Here is a 27483-nt window from a genome sequence, read left to right on the forward strand (position 1 = left end):
ATGCAACCCTAACTTGCCCTATACCACCCCAAACTACCCTATATCACCCCAACATGCCCTATACCACCTTAACCTGTCATATACCACCCCACTACACCAACCTGCCACTATACCACTCTATACTACCCTAACCTGCCACTATACTGCCCTATACTATCATTTACAGGGGCTGGTTTGGGGTGCGCCCCATGCCCGTGCGCTGCCTGCTTGGTGCTGGGCAGCCTAGACAGAGGGGGGGTGACACCATGTTTTACCTCACCGGGTGACACCAACCCTAGTGACGCCACTGTCTTCAATTAAAGTGTGTGTCTGGTGTAATACTGGAGAGCCCAGGTTCACCAGCCAACCACATTGGTCAAAGTAAGCAGTCTTTTATTTTAAAAAGGAGAACAGAAACAGCATCAAATAAACAAAACAGTCCAAACTCTTGGTACAAATCAAACTTTTGGCTCACCGCCTGAAAAACGTGTCCCTTACCAGGGTTACGTGCCGCTTCAGACTCCCGTGCACAACCGGTCCACCTGTCATTATAATACTCACAGACACCTGCTGGCGGTTTCCTGATCCTTTTCTGGGCTCTTGTGCAGACGGGTATAACCCCTATCAGGACACAAGTCCCTGTAATCAGGGATTAGAGGCTCTTTCCTACTCAAAGTCACTCCGAATTCGGGATCTCAAAATGAGGACTTGCCAAACCTGAGAGCACTGTAAATCAGTCCTCTCGTCTCCAACTGGACTACCGTGGAAGTTCGGTTCCAGAGTTACTTAAGCCAAGCACCAGTGTTCCAGAGTTACTTGAGCCAAGCACCAATGTTCCAGGGTTACTTGAGCCAAGCACCAATGTTCCAGAGTTATTTGAGCCAAGCACCAGTGTTCCAGAGTTACTTGAGCCAAGCACCAATGTTCCAGAGTTACTTGAGCCAAGCACCAATGTTCCAGAGCTACTTGAGCCAAGCACCAATGTTCCAGAGCTACTTGAGCCAAGCACCAATGTTCCAGAGTTACTTGAGCCAAGCACCAATGTTCCAGGGTTACTTGACCCAAGCACCAATGTTCCAGAGTTACTTGAGCCAAGCACCAATGTTCCAGAGTTATTTGAGCCAAGTACCAATGTTCCAGGGTTACTTGAGCCAAGCACCAATGTTCCAGAGTTACTTGAGCCAAGCACCAATGTTCCAGAGTTACTTGAGCCAAGCACCAATGTTCCAGAGTTACTTGAGCCAAGCACCAATGTTCCAGAGTTACTTGAGCCAAGCACCAATGTTCCAGAGTTACTTGAGCCAAGCACCAATGTTCCAGAGTTACTTGAGCCAAGCACCAATGTTCCAGAGCTACTTGAGCCAAGCACCAATGTTCCAGAGTTATTTGAGCCAAGCACCAATGTTCCAGAGTTACTTGAACCAAGCACCAGTGTTCCAGAGTTATTTGAGCCAAGCACCAATGTTCCAGAGTTACTTGAGTCAAGCACCAGTGTTCCAGAGTTATTTGAGCCAAGCACCAGTGTTCCTACCAACTGTTAATGTCTGCTGTTACTGAAATGTCATACTCTGTAAATATATATGTATGTGTGTCCTGGCCCTGTTTTACTTTTGTATCTTTTTCAGTCCTTGGAAAATCTTACTGGTGTGGAGGCGAAGGAGAACTCCATAATGGATCGTTTGACCAAGTTGGCCGAGGAGGTAGAAGCTTTAATGAAGAAAGTGGATTCCAACAGACAGATGGCCAACGAAGCAAACCAAAAGGCCACCAATGCTATGCTGGCCACAGACGGGCTTGACAAGGTACAAAGCTGGTGTTCAAGAATTGGTAGATGTCTAGTTCACCAGTTCAGCCAAAACATAAGATATATGAGGACATTTTACACCTAGAATTTATCTCTTTGCTATAGCTTGGCTCCATTTAGCGTAGTGTCTGGCCCGTCTATGTTGTCCAGTAAGAGTCTCATTTGTCTCCTAGTTTTCATTGAATATCTTATTTTCTTCTATGGACAACACAGACTAATGCCGCGTACACACGATCGGACATTCCGACAACAAAACGGTGGATTTTTTTTCTGACGGATGTTGGCTCAAACTTGTCTTGCATACACACGGTCACACAAATGTTGTCCGAAATTCCGAACGCCAAGAACGCGGTGACGTACAAGACGTACAACGGCACTATTAAAGGGAAGTTCAATACCAGTCGTGTTAGTAGAAGTTTGGTGAGAGACGATTTGCGCTTTTCAGCCTTGTGCTTTTCAGTCTGTTACAGCGGGACGAATGTGCTATCTCCATTCCGAACGCTAGTTTTACCAGACCGAGCGCTTCCGTTTCGTACTTGAGCGCGTGGAATTTTGTGCGTCAGAATTGGCTAGATGCGATCGAAATTTACGAGAAATAAATTTTGTTGTCGGAAAATTTGAGAACAAGCTCTCAAATTTTTGTTGTCCGAAATTCCGACAGAAAATGTCCAATGGAGCCTACACACGGTCGGAAATTTCTGACCAAAAGCTCACATCGAACTTTTCTTGTCGGAAATTCCGATCGCGTGTATGCGGCTTAACTTTCTGTCTTGGGAAAGGGGCCCATTGGTGTTGTTTTAAAAGGGTCTTGATAAACTCAAAATAATATTCTTTGTAGGCATATTTATTGAAAGTTAAAAATATGGATTTACAGAGTGCGGCAGTTTGGGTAACTCCTAGAATTTCCATAAGAAGTTCATCCTCATGTCCGGTGTTCTTACTTACAGGAGATGGAAGAAGTCAAGAAGAACTACAGAGACCTGAAAGACAAGGTTGGAGGAGTGGACACCTCCTCGGGGTCAGCCATGCAGAAAGTACAGCAGATAAAAGACGAGGCTCAGGGCTTGCTAAAGAAAGCGACGGACGCCAAGGAGAAGCTAGACAGTAAGTGATACGCACCCTTGTTTCTTCTTATCTCAAGATATTCTTTACTTGCTCTCCAGCTATATGCTCTTCTTATCTGTCGTTCCAATCTTGACATCATTTACCAGTCTATTTGATATATTTCGTTTTTACAGAACCAGCCTATCCTGCTTCAGTTTACAAAGCACATCAGTCTACTCCAATTTGGATTATACTCTGATGTCCCAAGCAAAGCCATATAGATTAAAGTCTAATTGCACTTTTGTTAAGAGATAATAACCCTCTCTGCGTGATCTATGTACGTTGCTAGAGTTTTAACAAACCCTTTTTTAGATTCTTACCGTTTGTTGCTATGAAGAAATAGCTATTTGTTCCACCGTGTCCTTTGTGAACTGATTCTGAATGGGAGGACCTGATTCTTTATAATCACCTGGTGCACTCTCAGTGTTCTAATAGGAAAATCTGCAGCCCTTCAGAAGTACTTAACTCTTGGTGAATATCTCACCAAAACTGAAATCCCTATTGCAAGGGGTGCCTAAAATTTGACTTGCATCTTAGTGCAGACCTCTGGAAAAATCAGTAAGCCAATCACGTAAGTAAGAAATAAAATGAAGTTGAAGCAAAGACAATAGGCAGACTTTGCTCGCCTTAATCCTCAATCTGGGAACATACGTTATTGATAGATATGTGCACTGTCGAAAAATGTGTTAGTTTTCGTTATATTATTTTTTTTGCATTTTTCGGAAATTTGGAATTTGGAAATTCAAAAATCCAAATCTTCCGATTTAGAATTTTTGAATTTCCTCATTTCGAATTTTGGAAATTTAGAATTTCCTCAATTTGAATTTTGGAAATTTAGGGCCAGATTCACAGTGAGAGTACGCCGGCGTATCTACTGATACTCGGCGTACTTTCAAATTTGCCGCGTCGTATCTTTAGTTTTGAATCCTCAAACCAAGATACGACGGCTTCTGGCTTCGATCCAACAGGCGTACGGCTTCGTACGCCTTCGGATCGTAGGTGCAATACTTCGGCGCCCGATGGGTGGAGTTCGCGTCGGGTAGGCTAATTAGCTTTTTCCGTCAATCCACGAAGGTATGCGCGGCCGTCGCATTCTCTTACGTCGTCGCTAGTCGGCTTTTCCCGGCGTATAGTTAAAGCTGCTATTTCGTGGCGTATAGATAGACTTGCCATGTTAAAGTATGGCCGTCGTTCCCGCGTCAAATTTTGAATTTTTTTTTTTTGTGTAAGTCGCCCGTGAATAGGAAAGGACGTAACTCATGTCTACGTTCAAAAAATGACGTCGGTGCGACATCATTTCGCAGAAAAGCACGGCGGGAAATTTCGAAACGGAGCATGCGCATTTCAATCGGCGCGGGGACGCGCTTCATTTAAATGAATCACGCCCCCTACCCTCCCAATTTGAAATACGCGCTGAGAAATACACCACGCCGAAAGCTACCTGGATTCGAAATTCCGCCAGGTAAGATATGGCGGCGTAGCGTATCTCTGATACGCTGCGCCAGGGCAATTCTTTGTGAATCTGGCCCTTAGAATTTCCTCATTTCGAATTTTGGAAATTTCGAATTTTGGAAATTTCCGAAATTTAAATATTCCAAATTTTCCAATTTTCCGAAATTTTGGAAATTTGGAAATTTTGGAATTAACGAATTTGTCAAGTTCATTAAAAAACGAATTCGGAACTAAACGAATTGCACATGTCCAGTTGCTAACTCTAGCTTCATGCCGGATAAAATCTTGTAGCGGGTCATAGTTTGGAGACCCCTGCTATAAGGGTTCTGCTGGGGTCCCTGCAGATGGTTGATGGTACCTTGGGTTATATTTTGACATATCTGTTGTATTATCTTTTTGTTATTCAGAGCTTGAGCAAAAGTTCAAAGACAATGAAGAGAACATGAGCAAGAAAATGGAGGAACTTCAAGACCTGGAGAATAGAACGATGGTTTTACTGAATTTTATCAGAGAAAAGTCCAATGTCTACGCAACTTGTTAGCACAGCAAACATCTCTTCTATTCCACAAATCCCCATTCATTCCACTTCCTAATTTTACTGTAAACCTCCCACCACCACTGTCCTGTAAGTGGTCTGTCACCTTTACATGCCGGAACTGTTTGGTGGACAGACCTAATTATCATTCATACTGCCAGCAGCTTAGCATCTGTACCGCCATTTTGGCTGATCATGTATATCACTGCCTGATAGGGAAATGATGATGAAGAACCTCATTTACATTGGTGCCTACCAGAAAATGGCTTAGATACATTGGGCCAGATCCACAAATAGCGGGCGTAACTTAACTTTTCCCATTTAAGTTACACTGCCGCAAATTGTCCAAGTTAGTGCCCGATCCACAAAGCACTTACCTGGAAATTTGCAGCGGTGTAACTTAAATCTGTCCGGCGCAAGGCGGGCCAAATAGAATGGGGCGAGTCCCATTTAAATTAGGCGCGCTCCCGCGCCAGACGTACTGCGCATGCTCCGTCGGGTAAATTACCCGACGTGCATTGCGCTAACTGACGTCGCACCGACGTCATTTGCTTAGACAGTAACGTAAATGGCGTCCAGCGCCATTCACGGACGTCTTACGCAAATGACGTTGATGTTTAAATTTCGATGCGGGAACGACGGCCATACTTAACATGGCTTAGGAGAACTAGGGCTCAGCCCTAGTATTAAGCGGGGTAACCCGACGGAAATTTAGATCGACGGGTCGTTCAGGACGTTCGGGGATCGCCGTAAATCTTCATTTGCATATTCTACCCCGGCCGCAATGGCCTCGCCACCTAGCGGCCGGCCTAGAATTGCATCCTTAAGATCCGACAGTGTAATTCAATTACACCTGTCGGATCTTAGGGCTAGCTATGCGTAACTGATTCTATGAATCAGTCGCATAGTTAGAAACAGAGATACGACGGCGTATCAGTAGATACGCCGTCGTATCTCGTTTGTGGATCTGGCCCATTGTTGGTGTGACAGGCCATCTGTCTTTCAAAAAGAAAAACGGGTCCAAAGCAGGCCAAACACATTGCAATCTGAATGTACACTCACTTCTACCAGCAGCTAGGCAGTGTGAGGGCATGTCTGAATGGACATAAGATGAATGGATTTTTAAAATTTACACTCTGGTCAGAACAAACTAAGTACTAATGAAACTTTATCCAAAAGCTTGCTTCAGTCTATGGATGTAGACATCTCATGTATAGTTGAGAGGCCTCAGAGCATCAGATTCCTAATAAGATGACTGGTCACCACTGGTGACTGATGACTGGTCTTGTTACCACCCCTTTGTGGTTGAAGGGAAGAGATGACATAGGATATATGACGTAGGGCTCCTTGTAAGTTGAGCTAGGTAGGAGGTAGGCCTCCTGCACCAGGACGCCTACCATAGAACATGAGAGGTTGGGTTACCTCTTCTTTGTAGTTGGAAGAGTCATCGCTTTGCCAAGTTGTGAACATTCTCGTGGCCCAAAAAGGAAGCAACCTCACAGTCCATTGGTTGATTTACCTGGTTGCCCTGTATCTGTACAGAGATACTTGGCATGCCCAAATCTTCCACAGAACAGTCTCTCTTACACTTCAGGAAAGCAGTGGCAGCAGAATCCTCCATGCTCTGCATGACACCCTGAAGACACCAGAAAAGGGTCGGAGTACTCCTACCTTCACTGTTCAGGAGACCCGACAAGGGTTTATGAACCTTTCACACCATACAATTCGTCATACTCATCCTAGCTTGACCATTAATGGGATGTCCAGTCTTTTCTGCCATCTTTACTGAACAGTAAAAAGGCATTACGGGGTCCAAATATTGGTAGAACATTCAACAGTAATATATCTCTTCCATTGGGTTCAAAGTACATGGTCACCAGTGATATAAGTTCGTATCTTGTGCTATAAGGTTCAAATTACATGGCTACCAGTGATTTAAGTCCGTATCTTTTGCCATAGGGTTCAAATTACAAGGCTACCACTAATCTAAGTCAGTGGGGTAGATTCAGAAAGAATTTCTATTGATACGCCGTGTAAATTCAAATCTGCGCCGGCGTATCTTCTCTTTGTATTCAGAAAGCAAAATACGCCGACATTAGCCTAAGATCCGACTGGCGTAATTCTCTTACGCCGTCGTATCTTAGGGTGCATTCTCACACTGGCCGCTAGGTGGCGCTTCCGTTGTTTTCGGTGTAGAGTATGCAAATTACCTAGATACGCCGATTCACAAACGTACGTACGGCCGGCGCAAATTATTTATGTAGTTTACGTTAGGCTTGTTCGGCGTAAGGTTGCTCCTGCTATTAGGTGGCGCAGCCAATGTTAAGTATGGACGTCGTTCCCAGTTCGAAATTTGAATTTTTTACGTTGTTTGCGTAAGTCGTTCACGAATAGGGCTGGACGTAATTTACGTTCACGTTGAAACCAATACGTCGTTGCGGCGTACTCGGGAGCAATGCACACTGGGATATGTACACGGACGGCGCATGCGCCGTTCGTATAAAACGTCAATCACGTCAGGTCATCATCGATTTACATAAACCACGCCCCCCCTTTCACATTTGAATTCCGCGCGCTTACGCCGGCCCCATTTACGCTACGCCGCCGCAACTTTCAGAGCAAGTGCTTTGTGACTACTGCACTTGCTCCTGTAAGTTGCGGCGGCGCAGCGTAAATACGATACGCTGCGCCGCCGTAACATCAAGCGCAGCTACGTGAATCTACCCCAGTGTCTTTAGTTATAGGGTTCAAAGTACATGGCCACCAGTGATCTAAGTCCCTGTCTTTAGCTATAGGGTTCAAAGTACATGGCCACCAGTGATCTAAGACTGTATCTTTTGCTATAAGGTTCAAAGTACATGGCCACCAGTGATTTAAGTCTGTATTTTTTGCCATGGGGTTCAGAGTACAAGGCTACCACTGATCTAAGTCCATGTCTTTAGCTATAGGGTTCAAAGTACATGACCACAACTTCAAGTGATCTAAGTCTGTATCCTTAGCTGTAGGTTTTAAAGTACATGGCCACCAGTAATCAAAGTCCTTATTTTTAGCCATGGGTTTTCAACGTACATGGCCACCAGTGATCTAAGTCTGTAGCCTTAGCTGTAGGTTTCAAAGTACATGGCCCCAGGGATCTAAGACATTATCCTTAGCTGTAGGTTTCAAAGTACATGGCCCCGGCCCCCAGAGATCTAAGTCCTTATCCTTAGCTGTAGGTTTCAACATACATGGCCACCAGTGATCTAAGTCTGAAGCCTTAGCCAAAGGGTACAAAGTACATGGCCACAGGTGATCTATACCATAGGCTGCCCTCACAGAACTATTCACCTGAATGACTGGATTAGGTCCTGAGCTGGGCCCACTTAGAGGGTAGAAGGACCTCACCTACCATCACCTGCTGGAGTCCATAGCCTTAGCTGTAGCCTTAGGCTTCAAAGTACATGGCCACAGGTGATCTATGTCATAGGCTGCCCCCAAAGGACTATTCTCCTGAATGACCGTATTAGGTCCAAAGCTGGGCCCAATTACGGGGTAGAAGGACCCAAGGCTCACTTACCATCACCTGCTGGAGCTCTCCAGGGTTCTGCTAGTTCCATAGACCGCCATACTAACAGTTTGATCCCCAGTTTATATACCCAATAAGAGGAAAAGGAAGGCCAACCCAGAATGGCTGGAGATTAGATGGAGTCCCGTTCTAAAATCCTAACCCAATTCTACCCCCCCCCCCCCCACACTCTTATAAACCTCCCCCACATTGCTAAAACATTGAAGAAGTGATGACATTAAGGAGGATACTGGGAAAAGGTGTATGAAATGTAAAATAATTGTAAGTGTTTTTAATTGTTCAAGGGGAAAGGAAAAATTTGAGAGAAAAAACAGAGTTCAACCATAAGGAATCCCCCGCACTGCATAGATTGTATGCATCTCCATCTCATTCTCCCCCATATCTGCCCTTTGTACACTGTTATTATTTGGTTATAGTCCGTGTACAGGAAACCAGATGAGCTACTTTAGACTATATCATCCATGACCATCGCGTATCTCTCTGTGACCCTGGAAGGTCACTAATTACTACAAGACGTTGTGAAGGGAAAAAAAAAAAATATGTAAAGTAATAACGACTGGAATTCAGTGTGTTCTAGGTGAGTCTGAAATATGTTTGTATTTGCAGATTGTTCTAAAATTTGTACTTCAAGCAAATAAATATATGAAAAAATAAATAAAAAAAACACTGTTTGTGTCTTATTCCTTTTAAGGATCTATTTTATGAAAATGCCGCTACGAAAAATCCCCGTAATTTTCCTAATACGTTTATTTTCGTCAGCTCCATCTAGTGGCCACAATCCAGCATTTTCCTGAAATACCTCAATTGGGAAAAATACCACATTATGGCCACTAGAGGGAGCCGACGACCACAGGGAATAAATGTATTAGGCAAAGTACGGGGAAAATTTGTCTTCCATCTTCCACTCTACCCCATAGCCCAGACATATGAAGAATACGGGAGATTGTTGTCACATGTACCACACAGCCAACACTTGCCTGATTTTCCTGCAGCGCCTTTAAAGGGGTTGGTTGTAAAGGTACAATTTGTTTCCCCTAAATATCTTCCTTTACCTTAGTGCAGTCCTCCTTCACTTACCTCATCCTTCCATTTTGCTTTTAAATGTCCTCACTTCCTGTTCTTCTGTCTGTAACTCCACACAGTAATGCAAGGCTTTCTCCCTGGTGTGGAGTGTCGTGCTCGCCCCCTCCCTTGGACTACAGGAGAGTCAGGGCGCTTTCTACGTTGCAGATAAAGGAGCTGTGTGTTAATCCTGACTCTCCTGTAGTCCAAGGGAGGGGGCGAGCACGACACTCCACACCAGGGAGAAAGCCTTGCATTACTGTGTGGAGTTACAGACAGAAGAACAGGAAGTGAGGATTTCTCAGAAGAAATAAGGACATTTAAAAGCAAAATGGAAGGATGAGGTAAGTGAAGGAGGACTGCACTAAGGTAAAGGAAGCCATTTAGGGGTGTGTAGACTTTTTTATATCCACTGTATATATACAAAGAAGCTTTTTTTATTATTTTATGTTTTAGGAAAGTAGCGTTGGTGAAAGGGAGGAGTCTATCCTCGAAATGTTTAGACTCCTGGACGGGAAATGAAATACATACATTTATATTAAAGGTCCCGCCATTGGCCCCTGAGGGTAAAATAACAAGAGCGCTTCTTTCATGCTCCCCCGTCATGCGTTTCGCGGCTCTGTTTTGGTTTCGGGGCTCATTCTTCGAGATTAAATGGGCGAAGTAAAGAAATTTCATGACTGGTTGGTGATGTAAAAAGCTTGTGTGAAAGATTCATCAACAGACGGGATTGTGCGTTAATGAGGCATGGCGGAAACAATCGTTTTCGATGTTGACTTTCGGATCTTAAAAGGCTTGCGAATGCGGCTGCGTGTCGCGTGTCGCTCCTACAAGTGAAACGTAAATATTATTAATTCGGTCATCGGTAATTTTCCTGATTCACGCTGTATAAATTCAACAAATTAACATTCAACCTGTAGAGAAAATAGTATTGTAACACCACTGTGCCCCATCAATTGCCACCAGTGTGCCCCATCAATTGCCGCCAGTGTGCCCCATCAATTGCCGCCAGTGTGCCCCATCAATTGCCGCCAGGGTGCCCCATCAATTGCCACCAGTGTGCCCCATCAATTGCCACCAGTGTGCCCCATCAATTGCCACCAGTGTGCCCCATCAATTGCTGCCAGTGTGCCCCATCAACTGCCGCCAGTATGCCCCATCAATTGCCGCCAGTGTGCCCCATCAATTGCCGCCAGTGTGCCCCATCAATTGCCACCAGTTTGCCCCATCAATTGCCGCCAGTGTGCCCCATCAATTGCTACCAGTGTGCCCCATCAATTGCCGCCAGTGTGCCCCATCAATTGCTACCAGTGTGCCCCATCAATTGCCACCAGTGTGCCCCATCAATTGCCACCAGTGTGCCCCATCAATTGCCGCCAGTGTGCCCCATCAATTGCCACCAGTGTGCCGCATCAATTGCCGCCAGTGTGCCCCATCAATTGCCGCCAGTGCGCCCCATCAATTCCCACCAGTGTGCCCCATCAATTGCCACCAGTGTGCCCCATCAATTTCCACCAGTGTGCCCCATCAATTGCTGCCAGTGTGCCCCATCAAATACTACCAGTGTGCCCCATCAATTGCCATCAATTGCAGACCAGTGTGCAACATCAATTGCCGCCAGTGTGCCCCATCAATTGCCGCCAGTGTGCCCCATCAATTGCCGCCAGTGTGCCCCATCAATTGCCGCCAGTATACCCCATCAATTGGTGCCAGTGTGCCCCATCAATTGCCGCCAGTAGGCTCCATCAAGTGCCGCCAGTGTGCCCCATCAAATACTGCCAGTGTGCCCTCCGCCCGGCACTTACCTGTCTCGGCGCTGTCCTCCACGCTCCAAGTCCTCCATGTCTTCTCCTGTCCTCTTCCCGTCGTCTCTGCTATGATTTGATTTGCCTGATAGGTGTCCAATCAAAGCGCCTGTTGCTTCAGCCAATCAGGTGACAGGGTAACCAGACCCGAGCACCTGATTGGCTGAGAGGCGGGTCAGTGTTAGGGAAGCGATTTATTTGCTTCTCTAACACAACACTGTGTAAACAGCGAACGCACAACATTGCACCCGCTGTTTACCAATTTAGAAGCCTATTAGAGCTTATGACAAGGGGCCGGACACCTGAATAGGGGGCCGCAGTGGCAGCAATAGATAGATTAATGCAATGCATGAATCTATCTGTTGGCGCAGGAGCGTGGGGGCGGCGCTCCTGCGCCCTCTATGGACGCACCATCACTGGGACAGTCCCTGCCAATCAGGAACAGTTGTGAAGTATGGATTTTGTTTTGCCTAGGCTGAGATGATGTCATCAGTCGGCCGCAGGCAGAAGGAAGCGTTTTTCCATGTTGGTCTATCATAAATTATCTGGAAAAAGGGGGGACAGTCATTGACTTGCTCTTTGTAAATGAACAGCTACTGCAGGTGCTCTGAATATACACGGCATGCCATGACAGAAGTGTTCCCCTAGGGGGCAGGCTGTGTTCACCTTCCTCTGCTGGGAGGCTTTAATTAGAAGCAGAAGCCAGTTATAAGTTTGGAGGGAGCGCACACATTCCTCATAGTGAGAGCCGGGAGCTGCAACTATGTGATAGAAAATTAAAGAGGAAACTAAACATCAAACTTCAGTCTCAGCAACCAATGTATGTGTGTTTGGGGGCGGGGGGGGGGGGGGGGGGCGATGGGTCATTAGGGCCGACACATTGAAAAAATGGGGAAATCGTTGTCACCCAAAGTGACCCATCGAAGTGTAACTGACCTCCTGGAGCACAGATCTGATCTACGGGAGAAATACATCTAATGGGTGGAAAGTGTAACAATCATTTCCTTATTACAAATGGTGACATTTCTTACCTAAGACGACCCTATTTTACACTTCCTTTCTTATACTTCCTTCCCCCATCCTCTTCCTTCCTTCTGTCCTTCCTTCTCCCATCTCTTTCCTTCCTTCTTCTTCTTCCTTCTTCTTCCTTCCTTCCCCCATCCTCTTCCTTCCTTCTCCAATCTCCTTCCTTCCTTCTTCTTCCTTCCTTCCTCCATCCTCTTCCTTCCTTCTGTCCGTCCTTCCCCTGTCCTCTTCCTTCCTTCTCCAATCTCCTTCCTTCCTTCATTCTTCCTTCCTTCCCCCATCCTCTTCCTTCCTTCTGTCCTTCCTTCCCCCATCCTCTTCTTTACTTCTGTCCTTCCTTCCCCCATCCTCTTCCTTCCTTCTCCAATCTCCTTCCTTCCTTCCTTCCTTTCCCTGTCCTCTGCCTTTCTTCTGTTCTTCCTTCGCCCATCACTTCCTTCGCCCATCCTCTCCCTCCCTTCCTTCCTTCCCCTTCCTTTTCCCCATCCTCTCCCCTCTTTCTGTCCTTCCTTCTCCCATCCCCTTTCTTCCTTCTTCTTCTTCTTTTCTTTCTTTTTGTTCTTCCTTCCTTCTCCCATCCTCTCTCTTACTTCTGTCCTTCCTTCTCCCATACATTTTCTTCCTTCCTTTCTTCTTTCCTGCCTTCCTTCCCCCATTTTCCTTCCTTTCTCTTTTTCCTTCCTTCCCCCATCCTCTCCCCTCTTCCTGTCCTTCCTTCTCCCATCTCCTTCCTTCCTTCTTCTTCTTCCTTCCTTTCCCTGTCCTCTTCCTTCCTTCTCCAATCTCCTTCCTTCCTTCCTTCTTCTTCTTCCTTTCCCTGTCCTCTGCCTTTCTTCTGTTCTTCCTTCGCCCATCACTTCCTTCGCCCATCCTCTCCCTCCCTTCCTTCCTTCCTTCCCCTTCCTTTCCCCCATCCTCTCCCTCCCTTCCTGCCTTCGCCTTCCTTTCCCCCATCCTCTCCCCTCTTTCTGTCCTTCCTTCTCCCATCCCCTTTCTTCCTTCTTCATCTTCTTTTCTTCCTTTTTGTTCTTCCTTCCTTCTCCCATCCTCTCTCTTACTTCTGTCCTTCCTTCTCCCATACATTTTCTTCCTTCCTTTCTTCTTTCCTGCGTTCCTTCCCCCATTTTTCCTTCCTTTCTCTTTTTCCTTGCTTCTCCCATCCCCTCCCTCCCTCCTTTCCTTCTCCCATCCTCTCTCTTACTTCCGTCCTTCCTTCTCCCATACATTTTCTTCCTTCCTTTCTTCTTTCCTGCGTTCCTTCCCCCATTTTTCCTTCCTTTCTCTTTTTCCTTCCTTCTCCCATCCTCTCCCTCCCTCCTTTCCTTCTCCCATCCTCTCTCTTACTTCCGTCCTTCCTTCTCCCATACATTTTCTTCCTTCCTTTCTTCTTTCCTGCGTTCCTTCCCCCATTTTTCCTTCCTTTCTCTTTTTCCTTCCTTCTCCCATCCCCTCCCTTCTTTCTCCCATTCTCTCTCTTCTTTCTATCCTTCCTTCTCCCATCCCCTTCCTTCCTTTCTTCTTCCTTCCTTCTCCATCCTCTCCCTTCCTTCTATCCTTCCTCCCCCCCATCCTCTTTCTTCCTTCATTTTTCTTCTTCCCTCCTTCACAATGATATGTGTGGTGCAGGAATGATGTGCATAGCTCATCACTGGCTTTCTTCCTCATTTTGGTCTGATCTCTATAGATGTATATAAAATGCACTTTTTATCTTTCAAATAGTGTTTCCCAGCCCTAAACCTTTCATCTGATTTCTAAATTGTTGTATTTGAAAATTCCAAAAACCAATATAAAGTAATAGTAGTGGGGGGGGAAAAAAGCACTTGTGGGTTTAACTATTCTTCTTTTTTCTTAGTTAATTCTCCTTTAAGGGGGTGTGGCAGGGGGCGTGTCCTATGCCTATATACTTTTGCTAGTAGGTGTAAAACATTCCCATCTAAACATGTTGGGAGGTGTGGATGTGTGCGGTGCAGGAACGGTGTGTGCGGTGCAGGAACGGTGTGTGCGGTGCAGGAACGGTGTGTGCGGTGCAGGAACGGTGTGTGCAGGAACGGTGTGTGAGGTGCAGGAACGGTGTGGGCAGGAACGGTGTGTGCGGTGCAGGAACGATGTGTGCGGTACAGGAATGGTGTGTGTGGTGCAGGAACGGTGTGTGCGGTGCAGGAACGGTGTGGGCAGGAACGGTGTGTGCGGTGCAGGAACGATGTGTGCGGTGCAGGAATGGTGTGTGTGGTGCAGGAACGGTGTGTGCGGTGCAGGAACGGTGTGTGCGATGCAGAAATGGTGTGTGTGGTGCAGAAATGGTGTGTGTGGTGCAGGAACGGTGTGTGCGGTGCAGGAATGGTGCAGGAATGGTGCGTGCCAATATAAAGGAATAGTAGTGGTAAAAAAATAACTTCTGGGTTTAACTAATCTTTTTTCTTTGTTAATTCTCCTTTAAGAGGGTGTGGCAGGGGGTGTGCCCTATGTCTACATACTTTTGCTAGTAGGTGTCCCTCATTCCCATCTCGATGCGTGCAGTGCAGGAACAATGCGTGAGGTGCAGGGACGGTGTGTGAAGTGCAGGAACGGTGTGTGCGGTGCAGGGATGGTGTGTGCGTTGCAGGAACAGTGCGTGCGGTGCAGAAATAATGTGTGGTGCAGGAATGGTAAGTGCAGTGCAGGAACGATGTGTGTGGTGCAGGAACGATGTGTGTGGTGCAGGAACGATGTGTGCGGTGCAGGAATGGTGCGTGCGGTGCAGGAACGGTGTGTGCGGTGCAGAAATAATGTGTGGTGCAGGAATGGTAAGTGCAGTGCAGGAACGATGTGTGTGGTGCAGGAATGGTGCGTGCGGTGCAGGAACGATGTGTGCGGTGCAGGAATGGTGCGTGCGGTGCAGGAACGATGTGTGCGGTGCAGGAATGGTGCGTGCGGTGCAGGAACGATGTGTGCGGTGCAGGAATGGTGCGTGCGGTGCAGGAACGATGTGTGCGGTGCAGGAATGGTGCGTGCGGTGCAGGAACGATGTGTGCGGTGCAGGAATGGTGCGTGCGGTGCAGGAACGATGTGTGCGGTGCAGGAATGGTGCGTGCGGTGCAGGAACAATGTGTGCGGTGCAGGAACGGTGTGTGCGGTGCAGGAACGGTGTGTGCGGTGCAGGAATGGTGTGTGCGGTGCATGAACGATGTGTGCGGTGCAGGAACGGTGTGCGGTGCAGGAACGGTGTGTGCGGTGCAGGAATGGTGTGTGCGGTGCATGAACGATGTGTGCGGTGCAGGAATGGTGTGTGCGGTGCAGGAATGGTGTGTGCGGTGCATGAACGATGTGTGCGGTGCAGGAACGGTGTGTGCGGTGCAGGAAAGGTGTGTGCGGTGCAGGAATGGTGCGTGCGGTGCATGAACGATGTGTGCAGTGCAGGAACGGTGTGTGCGGTGCAGGAATGGTGCGTGCGGTGCATGAACGATGTGTGCGGTGCAGGAACGGTGTGTGCGGTGCATGAACGATGTGTGCGGTGCAGGAACGGTGTGTGCGGTGCAGGAACGATGTGTGCGGTGCAGGAATGGTGTGTGCGGTGCATGAACGATGTGTGCGGTGCAGGAATGGTGCGTGCGGTGCAGGAATGGTGCGTGCGGTGCTAGAAAGTGGGATGTGGTGCAGTGTCATCTTAAGAGCATTATAGGCCCCCGGGCAATACGGTGCACTGGGGCCCTGTCTACACAGTCACGCATGAGAATTTACTGACAAAAATCATAAAATTTACTGGCAGAACCACATTTTTTACTGCCACTGCAAAAAAAGTAGACTGAGTTCCCCCTTGCATTGTAAGGGGGAATCCTGCAGACTCTGATGTGGGGGGCACTCTGGTGACCAGAGACGACCTTCCGTAGAGTAAATACACTAAGGTAAGGGGGGTCACTAATATAGGAGGGGGAACCTTTATATCAGTGCCCCCTTACATTTTTGCATTCACTCCCCCCTCAGCAACCCCCCCGCACTCGTGGAGGATCGGATCTTCTCTGTGATTTCCGCAAACTGAGCATGGGCAGTTCTAACCTGTCACTCTCCACAATTTTTTACTGGGGTTGCTGGGCAGCCGGTGGGGGCCCCCCAGGCAAGCAGGGCCCCCGGGCAACTTCCCAGCGTGCCCAATGGAAAAGATGGCCCTGATGTGGTGCAGTAATCCACAGCAACCAATCAGATCTGTAAAATAATATTTTTTGATTGGTTGTCAGCAGTTTCATCACTTTCCCGTTACAGTTGCTCCTGGCTCTGCTTTATGAATGAGTCTGCTGGGTGTCAGTGCTGCCGGTCTGTCGGTGTCACACTACATGACACCCTGTGTGTGAGTATAATGGGGACATAGTGTAACGTGAGTGGACTTGTGGCTTAGTGCCCCCCCCCCCCCCTCGCTCAGCCAGCCTGGGAACACTCCTGCTTTGTATGTACAGTTGCCTGTGTGTGGAAACTTCTGTCTCTGCCACACACTCCGAGCTGCACTCCCTCCACTCCGAGCCGCACTCCCTCCACTCCGATCCGCACTCCCTCCACTCCGCTCCCTGACAGAAGGATTTGGCTGGGACTGGATTCAGGCTGAGCTCCGGGACTGGAGAGATCATCAGATCCCTATACTGGAGGGAGCGTCCGCTGTGTGAGAGACGAGCCAGGGGTGAGTCTATGGGGGGCTTCCCAGGTACACCTGTCACTTCTTGGGACCCCCGAGCTCCACAGACACTGGAAGGGGGGCTCCATGGATCTTCCCACACTGACAGATTCTCCTCTTCATCTCTCCGCTGCTTTGCCCTTCTCTTCCCTTTCCATTATTTCTCTTCCCTAATTTGTCCTTCCAATCTCTTCCCTTCCCATCACTTTCTTTCTCCTCTCCTCCCCTCTTTCTTTCTCTTCTTTATCTTTCTTTCTCTTCATTTTTCTCTTCTCTTCTTTATCTTTCTTTTCCCTTCCATTCTCTCCTCTTCTCCTCCCGTTCTCTCTCTCCTTTCCTCTCTTCTCTTCTTTACCTTTTCTCTTCTCTTCCCTTCTATTTTCTTCCTGTCTTTTCACTTCCCTTCTCTTTCTTCCCATCTCTTCCCTTGACTTCTCTTTTCTTCCTTCTCTTCTCTTTTATTCCTGTCTCTTTTCTTCCTTCTCTTCCCTTTTCTTCCTGTCTCTTTTCTTCCTTCTCTTTTCTTCCTTCTCTTCCCTTTTCTTCCTGTCTTTTCTTCCTTCTCTTCCCTTTTCTTCCTGTCTTTTCTTCCTTCTCTTCCCTTTTCTTCCTGTCTTTTCTTCCTTCTCTTCTCTTTTCGTCCTGTCTTTTCTTCCTTCTCTTTTCTTCTTGTCTATTTTCTTCCTTCTCTTCCCTTTTCTTCCTGTCTCTTTTCTTCATGTCTTTTTTCTTCCTTCTCTTCCCTTTTCTTCCTGTCTCTTTTCTTCCTTCTCTTCCCTTTTCTTCATGTCTCTTTTCTTCTTTTCTTCCTGTCTCTTTTCTTCATGTCTCTTTTCTTCCTGTCTCTTTTCTTCCTTCTCTTCCCTTTTCTTCATGTCTCTTTTCTTCCTTCTCTTCCCTTTTCTTCATGTCTCTTTTCTTCTTTTCTTCCTGTCTCTTTTCTTCATGTCTCTTTTCTTCCTGTCTCTTTTCTTCCTTCTCTTCCCTTTTCTTCATGTCTCTTTTCTTCCTTCTCTTCCCTTTTCTTCATGTCTCTTTTCTTCCTTCTCTTCCCTTTTCTTCATGTCTCTTTTCTTCCTTCTCTTCCCTTTTCTTCATGTCTCTTTTCTTCCTTCTCTTCCCTTTTCTTCATGTCTCTTTTCTTCTTTTCTTCCTGTCTCTTTTCTTCATGTCTCTTTTCTTCCTGTCTCTTTTCTTCCTTCTCTTCCCTTTTCTTCCTGTCTCTTTTCTTCCTTCTCTTCCCTTTTCTTCATGTCTCTTTTCTCCCTTCTCTTCCCTTTTCTTCCTTCTCTTCCCTTCTCTTCCCTTTTCTTCATTCTCTTCCCTTTTCTTCCTGTCTCTTTTCTTCCTTCTCTTCCCTTTTCTTCCTGTCTCTTTTCTTCCTTCTCTTCCCTTTTCTTCCTGTCTCTTTTTTTCCTTTTCTTCCCTTTTCTTCCTGTCTCTTTTCTTCCTTCTCTTCCCTTTTCTTCCTGTCTCTTTTCTTCCTTCTCTTCCCTTTTCTTCCTGTCTCTTTTTTTCCTTTTCTTCCCTTTTCTTCCTGTCTCTTTTCTTCCTTCTCTTCCCTTTTCTTCCTGTCTCTTTTCTTCCTTCTCTTCCCTTTTCTTCCTGTCTCTTTTCTTCCTTCTCTTCCCTTTTCTTCCTGTCTCTTTTCTTCCTTCTCTTCCCTTTTCTTCCTGTCTCTTTTCTTCCTTCTCTTCCCTTTTCTTCCTGTCTCTTTTCTTCATGTCTTTTTTCTTCCTTCTCTTCCATTTTCTTCCTGTCTCTTTTCTTCCTTCTCTTCCCTTTTCTTCCTGTCTCTTCCCTTTTCTTCCTGTCTCTTCTCTTTTCTTCCTGTCTCTTTTCTTCCTTCTCTTCCCTTTTCTTCCTGTCTCTTTTCTTCTCTTCCCTTCCCTGTCCTTCTTTTTTTCTTCCCTTCTTCCTCTTTTTTTCCCTTCTATTTTCTTCTGGTCTCCTCTCTTCCTTGGCCTTCTTTTCCCTTCCCTTTCTTCCCGTCTCTTCACTTCTCTTTTCTTCCTTCTCTTCTCTTCCCTTTCTTCCTGTCTCGATTCTTCTCTTCACTGAACTTCAGTTCTGTTATCTTCCCTTCTTTTCTCTTCTCTTCCCTTTTCTTCTCATCTCTTCCCTTCTCTTTTCTTCCCTTCACTTCTCTTACCTTCAGTTTGCTTCCCTTTTCTTCTTTCTTCCCTTCCCTCCTTTCCTCTCACCTTCTCTTCGCTTCTTTTCCCTTCCCTTCTCTTTTCTTACTTTTACTTCCCTTCTTTTCTCTTCTTGTTCCATTTCCTCACTTACCCTCCCTTTGCTTCCCCTTTCTTCCATTGCAGTTTCTTTCCATCTCCTTTCTTCCCTTCCCTTATTTCCTCTTCTCTCATCTTCTCTTCCATTTTCCCTTTCTTTCCTATCCGTTCCTTTTCCTTCCACCCCCCCCCCCTTTTCCCCCCCTTTCCTGTCCTTTCCTCCTGTCCACTTCCTCTCCTTTCCTTCCCTTCCCCGTCCTCCCTTTGCATTTCTTCCCTTTCATTTGGCTTTCCCTTCTCTATTTTCCGTTATATTTCTTACCCCCCCCCTCCCCCCCCCACACACATTCTCTTATGTCCTTCACTATTTCCCATTCATCTGAGGAGAGGACGCTCAGCATCGGCCGCGTCCACAGCACCGCGTTTTATGTGCACTTTCCTAGGATGAGTTTATAAGGTCCTTCATTGGAGGGTCCCTGATAAGGTCCTTCATTGGAGAGTCCCTGGTTTGTGATTGGAGGGTCCCTGATAAGGTCCTTCATTGGGGGGTCCCTGATAAGGTCCTTCATTGGAGGGTTCCTGGTTTGTGACTGGAGGGTCCCTGGTTTGTGATTGGAGGGTCCCTGATAAGGTCCTTCATTGGAGGGTTCCTAATAAGGTCCTTCATTGGGGGGTCCCTGATAAGGTCCTTCATTGGAGGGTCCCTGATAAGATCCTTCATTGGAGGGTGCCTGGTTTGTGATTGGAGGGTCCCTGGTTTGTGATTGGAGGGTCCCTGGTTTGTGATTGGAGGGTCCCTGGTTTGTGATTGGAGGGTCCCTGGTTTGTGATTGGATGGTCCCTGATAAAGTCCTTCATTGGGGGTCCCTGGTTTATGATTGGAGGGTTCCTGATAAGGTCTTTCATTGGGGGTCCCAGGTTTATGATTGGAGGGTCCCTGATAAGGTCCTTCATTGGAGGGTCCCTGATAAGGTCCTTCATTGGAGGGTCCCTGATAAGGTCCTTCATTGGAGAGTCCCTGATAAGGTCCTTCATTGGAGGGTCCCTGATAAGGTCCTTCATTGGAGGGTCCCTGATAAGGTCCTTCATTGAAGGGTCCCTGATAAGGTCCTTCATTGGAGAGTCCCTGATAAGGTCCTTCATTGGAGGGTCCCTGGTTTGTGATTGGATGGTCCCTGATAAGGTCCTTCATTGGGGGTCCCTGGTTTATGATTGGAGGGTCCCTGATAAGGTCCTTCATTGGAGGGTCCCTGGTATGTGATTGGAGGGTCCCTGATAAGGTCCTTCATTGGGGGGTCCATGGTTTGTGATTGGGGGTCCCCGATAAGTTCCTTCATTGGAGGGTCCCTGATAAGGTCCTTCATTGGAGGGTCCCTGATTTGTGATTGGGGGTCCCCGATAAGTTCCTTCATTGGAGGGTCCCTGATAAGGTCCTTTTTTGGGGGGTCCCTGATTTGTGATTGGGAGTCCCTGATAAGTTCCTTAATTGGAGGGTCCCTGGTTTGTGATTGGAGGGTCCCTAATAGGGTCCTTTATTGGAGGGTCCCTAGTTTGTGATTGGAGGGTCCCTGATAAGGTCCTTCATTGGAGGGTCCCTGATAAGGTCTTTCATTGGAGGGTCCCTGATAAGGTCCTTTATTGGAGGGTCCCTAGTTTGTGATTGGGGGTCCCTGATAAGGTCCTTCATTGGAGGGTCCCTGATTTGTGATTCACTTGTGTCTTTTACATCTTCCTGGAATTCAGATTTGAAGAACACAGATGATGCAGCACTGATGGGCACTAATAGGCTTCACTAATGGGCACTGATGAAGCTGCACTAATGGGCACTGAGGAGGCGATGTTTCATCAGATTAGGCGACCTGTCAGATTTTGTAACGGAAGGGATGTACCAACGCCGCCATCTTGCTACACCGGCGCGGGGTTAAGCAAGATGGCCATTATGGAACATCCCTTTGTAGTTACAAAATCTGACGGGTCGCCGAATCTGACGAAACAGCAGCACCGATGAGCCAGCACTGATATGCGGCACTGATGAGGCAGCACTGATGGGCACTGATAAGCGGCACTGATGAGGCGACACTGTTGGGCACTGATGAGGCGACACTGATGGGCACTATGGAGGCTGCACTGATGGGCACTGATAAGGCAGCACTGATGGGCACTGATAAGGCAGCACTGATGGGCACTGATAAGGCAGCACTGATGGGCACTGATAAGCCGACACTGATGGGCACTGATAGGTGCACTGATGAGCACTATGGAGGCTGCACGGATGGGCACTGATGACACAGCACTGATGGGCACTAATAGGCAGCACTGATGGGCGCCGATATAGCTGAACTAATGGGCACTGATGAGGCAGCACTGATGAAGCAGCACTGATAGGCAGCACTAATAATACAATAACACACCTCCTGTATTAGAGCCCCCCCCCCCCCCACACACACACACTCAGGTTGAAGGAGCTCAGGAGGCACAGCAGACAGCAGCATTGACAGTCTGGATGAGGGGGGGGGGTGTTATATGTACTAACAGATTTAGATACACTAACAAATGGAAGCCAAACTCCAGCTAATGCTTTATAAACAGTTACAGCAAACTCTTTTTTTTTTTCTTTTGGGACAAAGATTCCCGTCCAGGAGCTCAGCCCTACACATTCATTACATTCGACTCAATAGCGGGTAGTTACTTTGTTGTACATCCCATACGCAGAACACGGAGGGAATGTGAGTCGTGTAAAAGCTCCGGATTCTCTCAGCTTGGCGGCCAATGGCGGATCGCAGACAGGAAAATATTTTCTTTGCAGTGCGTTCCGCTCATCGCTGCCAAATTAACAATGAACTTCATCTCTCCGCCAGACCCGCCGCCGACCGCGAATCGTGGTGACGCTTCCCATAGACCTGTGGGACGCCGTATTCCCGGTGAAACGCGCCCGTCTGGTCCGCCATGTTCCCGGGACTCGCAGCGATCGCTGGTAAGTGACAACTTATTCTCTTTTCCTGAAACATTCGTAGGAATTTTAGAAATAAAACGTTATAAGACGCCATTCCCACCTCTGCGTTTTGAATCGCGGGGAAGATTTTCAGCGATTCTCCCTGCGACTTCAAAGCGCTGAGGTGTGAATGAGAAATCGCAGAACGCACATTTGAGACGCCATTCATTTGTATGGCACCTAAAAATCACGGTGTAGTTCTGCCGCGATTGTCGTGCGAAAAAATCCCAGCGACCCGCAAAGCGTGAAGCATGACGCCCCAAAGGTTGGAGGGTCCCTGGTTTGTGATTGGAGGGTCCCTGGTTGGTGATTGGAGGGTCCCTGGTTTGTGATTGGATGGTCCTGGTTTGTGATTGGAGGGTCCCTGGTTTGTGATTGGAGGGTCCCTGGTTTGTGATTGGAGGGTCCCTGGTTGGTGATTGGATGGTCCTGGTTTGTGATTGGATGCTCCTGGTTTGTGATTGGATGGTCCTGGTTTGTGATTGGAGGGTCCCTGGTTTGTGATTGGAGGGTCCCTGGTTTGTGATTGGAGGGTCCCTGGTTGGTGATTGGAGGGTCCCTGGTTGGTGATTGGAGAGTCCCTGGTTTGTGATTGGAGGGTCCTGGTTTGTGATTGGAGGGTCCCTGGTTTGTGATTGGAGGGTCCCTGGTTGGTGATTGGATGGTCCTGGTTTGTGATTGGATGCTCCTGGTTTGTGATTGGATGGTCCTGGTTTGTGATTGGAGGGTCCCTGGTTTGTGATTGGAGGATCCCTGGTTTGTGATTGGAGGGTCCCTGGTTTGTGATTGGAGAGTCCCTGGTTTGTGATTGGAGGGTCCCTGGTTTGTGATTGGAGGATCCCTGGTTTGTGATTGGAGGATCCCTGGTTTGTGATTGGAGGGTCCCTGGTTTGTGATTGGAGGGTCCCTGGTTTGTGATTGGAGGGTCCCTGGTTTGTGATTGGAGGGTCCCTGGTTTGTGATTGGAGGGTCCCTGGTTTGTGATTGGAGGGTCCCTGGTTGGTGATTGGAGGGTCCTGGTTTGTGATTGAAGGGTCCTAGTTTGTGAATGGAGAGCCCCTGGTTTGTGATTGGAGGGTCCCTGGTTTGTGGGAGGGTCCCTGGTTTGTGATTGGAGGGTCCCTGGTTTGTGATTGGAGGGTCCCTGGTTTGTGATTGGAGGGTCCCTGGTTTGTGATTGGAGGGTCCCTGGTTGGTGATTGGAGGGTCCTGGTTTGTGATTGGAGGGTCCCTGGTTTGTGATTGGAGGGTCCCTGGTTTGTGATTGGAGGGTCCCTGGTTGGTGATTGGAGGGTCCCTGGTTGGTGATTGGAGGGTCCTGGTTTGTGATTGGAGGGTCCCTGGTTTGTGATTGGAGGGTCCCTGGTTTGTGAATGGAGAGCCCCTGGTTTGTGATTGGAGGGTCCCTGGTTTGTGATTGGAGGGTCCCTGGTTGGTGATTGGATGGTCCTGGTTTGTGATTGGATGCTCCTGGTTTGTGATTGGAGGGTCCTGGTTTGTGATTGGAGGGTCTTGGTTTGTGATTGGAGGATCCTGGTTTGTGATTGGAAGATCCCTGGTTTGTGATTGGAGGGTCCTGGTTTGTGATTGGAGGGTCCTGGTTTGTGATTGGAGGGTCCTGGTTGATGAGTTTGTGTTTTATAATTGATACATCACATGACACATGTATGACCCCCATGATAGTAGAACATGTCACGTGTCACGTGTCGTATATAAAGGTCCAGCAGACACCTGCCGGCAGGAACAGTTTTCATTGGCCGATGACGGGTTCCAGCATCTTCATATAAAAATCCCAACTGAACTTTCCGTCCCGTAGCGGAGAAATCCATTCCAGATACACAACAAAACGTGAACATGGTGTGACTGTGTGTTTTCCTCCGACACCAATCCATCTGGAATCAGTAGTCTCTCCGCAGAGGTCTGACACCCCCCCCCCCCCCCCTGTCCTGCTATATAGAAGTCTGTGGAGAGCTTGAGGTCTCCTAACATCAGGACTCAGGAGGCATGAAGTTTGCTGATAGCAGAGCAGGGAGCTTTCTGGACCTCTGTAGAGAGACCACTGCTTCCACACACAGAGCACAAGGGTGTCCCTCTGCAGCTGCTGGCAGGGGACAGGCTTTTCTAGTTAGGCTGCGGCTGCTTTCTAGAGAAAACCAACCAATCAATTTACCGACTAATTAAGCAGCGTGTGGCATCTGATTGGCTTTTCTGCACCGTTGGGAAGACCGGGATCGTTACACAATTGTTACCACTAATACAGATCCTGTAAATATAGTGATGGAAGAATTCTCCATTTTTAAAATGTATTTTCTTCATTGTGAACCTTTCCATTACCTAAGATCCATAGCTCCATCTAGTGGCTACAATACAGCATTTTTCCATACCCACTTAGGAATGAATAACCTTCGACCTGAAGGGGAAATAGAAAGCGAACATTCGACTGATGCGAATTTAGTAATAAATACACTCCTTGGCATTTAATGTGAACTCAACAACGTTTTATGTAGTAAACTTAATGAACAATCCAGGCTTCCTCGTGAACGGTCTCCGTCTGGGTGCCTCGCGGAACGTCGGTGGGGTTGGCAGCGTCCGGGTTTACTTACCTGGAGCTGCTCATTATTATTTTTTTTTCCCTTTCACAGTACAGATAAGTGAAAAAACATTTCTGCCTCGGGTCCTGGGCGATGGATAAAACATTACAGGGGGGGGGGCGTCCGACGCGTTTCCTGAAAGTGAAACGTATGAAGCGGGACGATGTGATTTATACGGGGGGGGACGTCCGACGCGTTTCCTGAAAGTGAAACGTATTAAGCGGGACGATGTGATTTATACGGGGGGGGGGCGTCCGACGCGTTTCCTGAAAGTGAAACGTATGAAGCGGGACGATGTGATTTATACAGGGGGGGCGTCCGACGCGTTTCCTGAAAGTGAAACGTATGAAGCAGGACAATGTGATTTATACGGGGGGGGGGGGCGTCCGACGCGTTTCCTGAAAGTGAACCGTATGAAGCGGGACGATGTGATTTATACGGGGGGGGGGCGTCCGACGCGTTTCCTGAAAGTGAAACGTATGAAGCGGGACGATGTGATTTATACGGGGGGGGGCGTCCGACGCGTTTCCTGAAAGTGAAACCTATGAAGCGGGACGATGTGATTTATACGGGGGGGGCGTCCGACGCGTTTCCTGAAAGTGAACCGTATGAAGCGGGACGATGTGATTTATACGGGGGGGGCGTCCGACGCGTTTCCTGAAAGTGAAACGTATGAAGCGGGACGTTAATAAATAAATGGTGATTCTGCGCAACATATCACACTAATGGAATAGTGATATCACATAAACAAGATAAATGTAAGAGCTGACAAATAATCAGCATATAGTATTAAATGCAAAGAGAATAGTGAGTCCAAATATAAATATATATATACACACTCAAATAGTGAATAGTGAGTCCAAAATATATAATACTCATAAGGCGAATGTGCAAAAATATATAAAGAATATTGTGCAAAAAAACCGGAATGGAAGTTCAATCCCAATAGTAAACACAAATCAGCTGTCAGGGCAGATATTCTGAATGCACTGGATGAAGGTGAGCACCAGCTCTATGGTGTGAGTGCACGGCCGTGCGATAGAAGATAAACCGGATCCCTGGCTGAGCTCCCGGGACTCTTACCTCTCAGCCCTCCTAAATGGGCATTGATGTACAGGTCACTCGCAGCCTTCTATGGGTGGTCCCTGATGTTTCCTCTCTTGATCTGATGGATCCTTCCTTAATTGGGACAGATGCTCCTCGAAACCAGATGGATGATGTGGGTTATAAGAGAGAGAGAGAGGGGACTCCCATAGTGAGGTAACGTTTGGTGCAGGTAAAATATGTTTATTGAGGAAAAACCTGCACTTACATTAAAAGAAAAATAAAAGTGCAACGAGGAAACAAACAAGCGGCGTTTGAATCGCCAGCTTACGTCACTCCGGGTGTACGTCCTCCAATTCCTACGCGTTACGACACCACGTGTCTTCGTCTGGGGAATCTGATTGGTAATGTGGCTGTTGTTTATATAACCGAAAAACAGGAAGTCTCATCGCGGCCATTTTCTTGTAGACCGTGATCTAATGGACATCAGACATACTAGAGGGGGCATAAACCACTCTAGAGCTCGGCAATAGAAAACGTGTGTAGAGGATACCGAGCACTATATTTAAAACGGGCAAACGTACGGTTCCTGGTATAAAGGCCAGCTAAATTATACATAGTAAAAACTATTAATGGAGACGTTTATAAAATAATAATAGTGAACCGTAAAGTCATATGACCAGCATAATGTAATTGAGACTAGCACCAGAGCATGGACATCATCAACAAACAGCACCAGTACTTATCCTTGATTACAACTCCCAATATAAAGATGTGGCCAAATTAATTGGAAGACACTGGCACATTTTAAAAGGAGATAAAGATTTAGGGAAATTACTTCCTGAAAAACCAAGGATAGTATATAAACGAGCACCTACTCTAAGGAACTTGATTGTAAAATCAGTAGTAGAACCACCATCAAAGCCGGGATATTCATTCTTTTCGGGAAAAGGCTTCTATCCATGCAAAAATTGCAATGCATGTCGAAAATCGCAAAAGTTTCAAAAGAAACGTACCGAGTTTGTGGCAACAAACACAGGAGAAACCCATGTGATTAGAGACTTTATTGGATGTCACACCGAAGCAGTGGTATATGTGCTACAATGTAGCTGTAATTTACAATATGTTGGGAGAACAAAAAGGGCCTTGAAGGTTCGAATTAGTGAGCATGTGGAGAACATAATAAATGGCTTCCCAAAACATAGTGTCTCTAGACACTTTGATCAGATACACAATCGGGATCCCTCACAATTGCAATTCTGGGGCATTGACAAATTTAACCCCTCTTGGAGAGGAAGCCACAAGGTGCGCACGATAAGTCAAAAAGAATCCCAGTGGATTCATAAGATGCGCACCCTGACACCAGGAGGAATGAACGTTGAATTTGACCTCAACTGCTTCCTCAGCAATTTTTAGTTCTCCACATTTTTAGACTAGTTATATATAGGTCCATCAACACCCATTGACCATATATTTTTTATTAAATTGCCTATTATCTGTGTGTATGTATATATACTCTGTGGTTGTAATGCGACAAACCGAGTGTACGACCACCATATATATGTATTATTTATATACACCCTCTACTTTCAATTTTAAATTTTTTAACATATTTAAATATCAGTATTATATTTATTCCATATTAATAATT

The 27483-nt window shown here is 47.0% G+C and overlaps 2 protein-coding genes across 3 annotated transcripts in view; both read left to right on the forward strand.

Annotated features, from left to right (window-relative positions):
• Nucleotides 1–5214, forward strand: part of LOC120945056 (laminin subunit beta-4-like) — a 126378-nt gene extending 121164 nt beyond the window's left edge. For both annotated transcript variants that reach the window (XM_040358906.1, XM_040358907.1), the window contains exons 33-35: nt 1605–1781; nt 2731–2887; nt 4747–5214. In XM_040358906.1, coding sequence (XP_040214840.1) covers nt 1605–1781; nt 2731–2887; nt 4747–4880 — 468 coding nt within the window. In that variant the 3' untranslated portion in view covers nt 4881–5214. The remainder of the gene's footprint in view (nt 1–1604; nt 1782–2730; nt 2888–4746) is intronic.
• Nucleotides 5215–16761: 11547 nt separating this feature from the next.
• LAMB2 (laminin subunit beta 2) overlaps nt 16762–27483 on the forward strand; it is a 145820-nt gene continuing 135098 nt past the window's right edge. Inside the window, exons 1-2 of the mRNA XM_040358908.1 lie at nt 16762–16977; nt 22064–22179. Coding sequence (XP_040214842.1) covers nt 22152–22179 — 28 coding nt within the window. The 5' untranslated portion in view covers nt 16762–16977; nt 22064–22151. The remainder of the gene's footprint in view (nt 16978–22063; nt 22180–27483) is intronic.

Source organism: Rana temporaria, chromosome 7 (assembly GCF_905171775.1).
Source record: "Rana temporaria chromosome 7, aRanTem1.1, whole genome shotgun sequence".
Lineage (NCBI taxonomy): Eukaryota > Metazoa > Chordata > Amphibia > Anura > Ranidae > Rana > Rana temporaria.